Source organism: Gymnoscopelus microlampas, assembly GCF_963454915.1.
Source record: "Gymnoscopelus microlampas genome assembly, chromosome: 14".
In the NCBI taxonomy this organism is placed as follows: Eukaryota; Metazoa; Chordata; class Actinopteri; order Myctophiformes; family Myctophidae; genus Gymnoscopelus; species Gymnoscopelus microlampas.
Window position 1 is genome coordinate 50,988,026 of NC_139951.1, and position 2,500 is coordinate 50,990,525.

Genomic DNA, 2,500 nt, shown 5'->3' on the forward strand with positions numbered 1-2,500 from the left:
CCTAGACATTTTGAGGGGCAGGTGCTCAAGTAAATTATACTTTTTTTTTGTTTACTTGGTCTGCTCTTTTTTCCCTCTACACCTATACCTCTTTACCAAAAATAGCCGATCTACAAGCCCACAACGCCTCGCAGCGCGAGGCGTTGTGGGCTTGTAGATCTGCTATTTTTGGCTAAAGTTCTCCTCAGAAAAGGGATGCTAGGTTTCGAGTGGTTATGGTAAAAAGAAAAATCATATCACATAAAGATTTGGCGGACCCCCTGTAGTAACTCTGAGGACCCCCTAGGGGTCCCGGAACCCCTGTTGAAGACCCCTGCTGTAAACTGAAAAAAGGGCACTTCTGGTCAAGAGGGCAAAGGGCAGGTGCTCTAGCACCACCTAGAGTCTATCTGTGCACGTCCCTGTTAATAGTGATGCTTACCGTACATAAGACTCAGTGAAGTTAAGTCAGGTTGTCCCTGACAATATAACACTCACTCTACAACAACCAATGATGGACACAATGGACCTCATCACATTCAAAGTGTTATGTCTTTGAAAACACACACACACACGCACGCACGCACGCACGCGCGCACGCACACGCACGCGCGTGTGTGTGTGTGTGTGCATGTGCATGTGCGCGCGCGGGTGTCAAGTCATTCCTCATTAGCCAGCTGTTAATGACAGAAGGCATGTAACAGCATGCACTTTAATTTACCGACTCATTACTTATACACACACTGTGTGTGTGTGTGTGTGTGTGTGTGTGTGTGTGTGTGTGTGTGTGTGTGTGTGTGTGTGTGTGTGTGTGTGTGTGTGTGTGTGTGTGATGACAGAGTGTTCGAGTCCAAAGATCTGAAACCTTTAATTTAGTCAAAACCATTAACACACACACACACACACACACACACACACACACACACACACACACACACACACACACACACACACACACACACACACACACACACACACACACACAGACAGACAGACAGACAGACAGACAGACAGACAGACAGACAGACAGACAGACAGACAGACAGACAGGTACCTGTGTTGCTGCAGGCTAAAGGAGGGGGGGTGGAGGTCGGAGGTCGAACCACCGGAGCGAAGGCACTCTTCTGTTTGACAGCAGAGATGACATTGGAGAAGGAGAAGATCCCTCCCCCATGGGAGGAGTTACAGTTAGAGACCGCCCCCATGGTAGGACTGGAGGCTACCACTGTAATATAAAACATCATGTTATATGTAATGTAATATATTACTATAATATATTACTGTAATATAGAACATCATGTTATATGTAATGTAATATATTACTGCCGTCTTAGGGCTCATGGTGTTGACCAAAAGTTTATGTTAGTGTTCTACCGAGCGGTCTTGGAAAGTCTGGTCAGATTTGGCATCACAGTTTGGTTTGGCAACCTCTCAGTGCAACTGAGGTCCAAATTGCTCCGATTGGTGCAGACTGCAGGGAAAATCATAGGAGTAAGACAACTCCCCTCTCTGCAGTCTATTTACGAGCAGGCCACGCTGAGACAGGCTCAGAAAATAGTCAGTGATGCCTCCCATGTTCTACATGGACAGTATGTAATGATGCCCTCTGGGAGAAGGTATAGTGAACCTAAATGGAACTATGTCAGATTTAAAAAATCGTTTGTACCGGTGTCAACTAAAATGCTAAACGAGGCTCTGAAACAGCATTGACCGTGAATAGCAGATTGACCACTATCTGTGCACTTTTGTAACGTTGTGTGTCCCACCCCCTGTTATGTATTTTGTATTTTGCACCACCTACGTAGACACACTGCAGTGTGACAGAGGAGCCAGTAGGGGGTGCACCACCTACGTAGACACACTGCAGTGTGACAGTGGAGCCAGTAGGAGGTGCACCACCTACGTAGACACACTGCAGTGTGACAGAGGAGCCAGTAGGAGGTGCACCACCTACGTAGACACACTGCAGTGTGACAGAGGAGCCAGTAGGAGGTGCACCACCTACGTAGACACACTGCAGTGTGACAGTGGAGCCAGTAGGAGGTGCACCACCTACGTAGACACACTGCAGTGTGACAGTGGAGCCAGTAGGAGGTGCACCACCTACGTAGACACACTGCAGTGTGACAGTGGAGCCAGTAGGAGGTGCACCACCTACGTAGACACACTGCAGTGTGACAGTGGAGCCAGTAGGAGGTGCACCACCTACGTAGACACACTGCAGTGTGACAGTAGAGCCAGTAGGAGGTGCACCACCTACGTAGACACACTGCAGTGTGACAGAGGAGCCAGTAGGAGGTGCACCACCTACGTAGACACACTGCAGTGTCACAGTAGAGCCAGTAGGAGGTGCACCACCTACGTAGACACACTGTAGGAGGAGTTGTAGTAACAATAGTAGTAGTAATAGTAATAGATTACCTTGGTACTTACTGCCGTAGGGGGAGGAGTTTGAGAATCCCGGTGACGTGGGAACCGTCAGGTTTGGCATGGCCGCGTTGCCGTGGTAACCATTCATGCT

General features: G+C 48.5%; 1 protein-coding gene across 1 annotated transcript in view; it reads right to left on the reverse strand.

The window, feature by feature from the left end:
• The window catches only part of LOC311060294 (transcription factor COE3-like), a gene marked incomplete at both ends in the record, with an annotated part of 67,454 nt that overhangs the window by 10,577 nt on the left and 54,377 nt on the right, over window positions 1–2,500 (reverse strand). The window contains 2 exons of the mRNA XM_084078428.1: window positions 1,034–1,204; window positions 2,401–2,500. The exon at window positions 2,401–2,500 is cut by the window's right edge and continues 95 nt beyond it. Of these exons, the coding sequence (XP_083934554.1) occupies window positions 1,034–1,204; window positions 2,401–2,500 (271 nt within the window). The remainder of the gene's footprint in view (window positions 1–1,033; window positions 1,205–2,400) is intronic.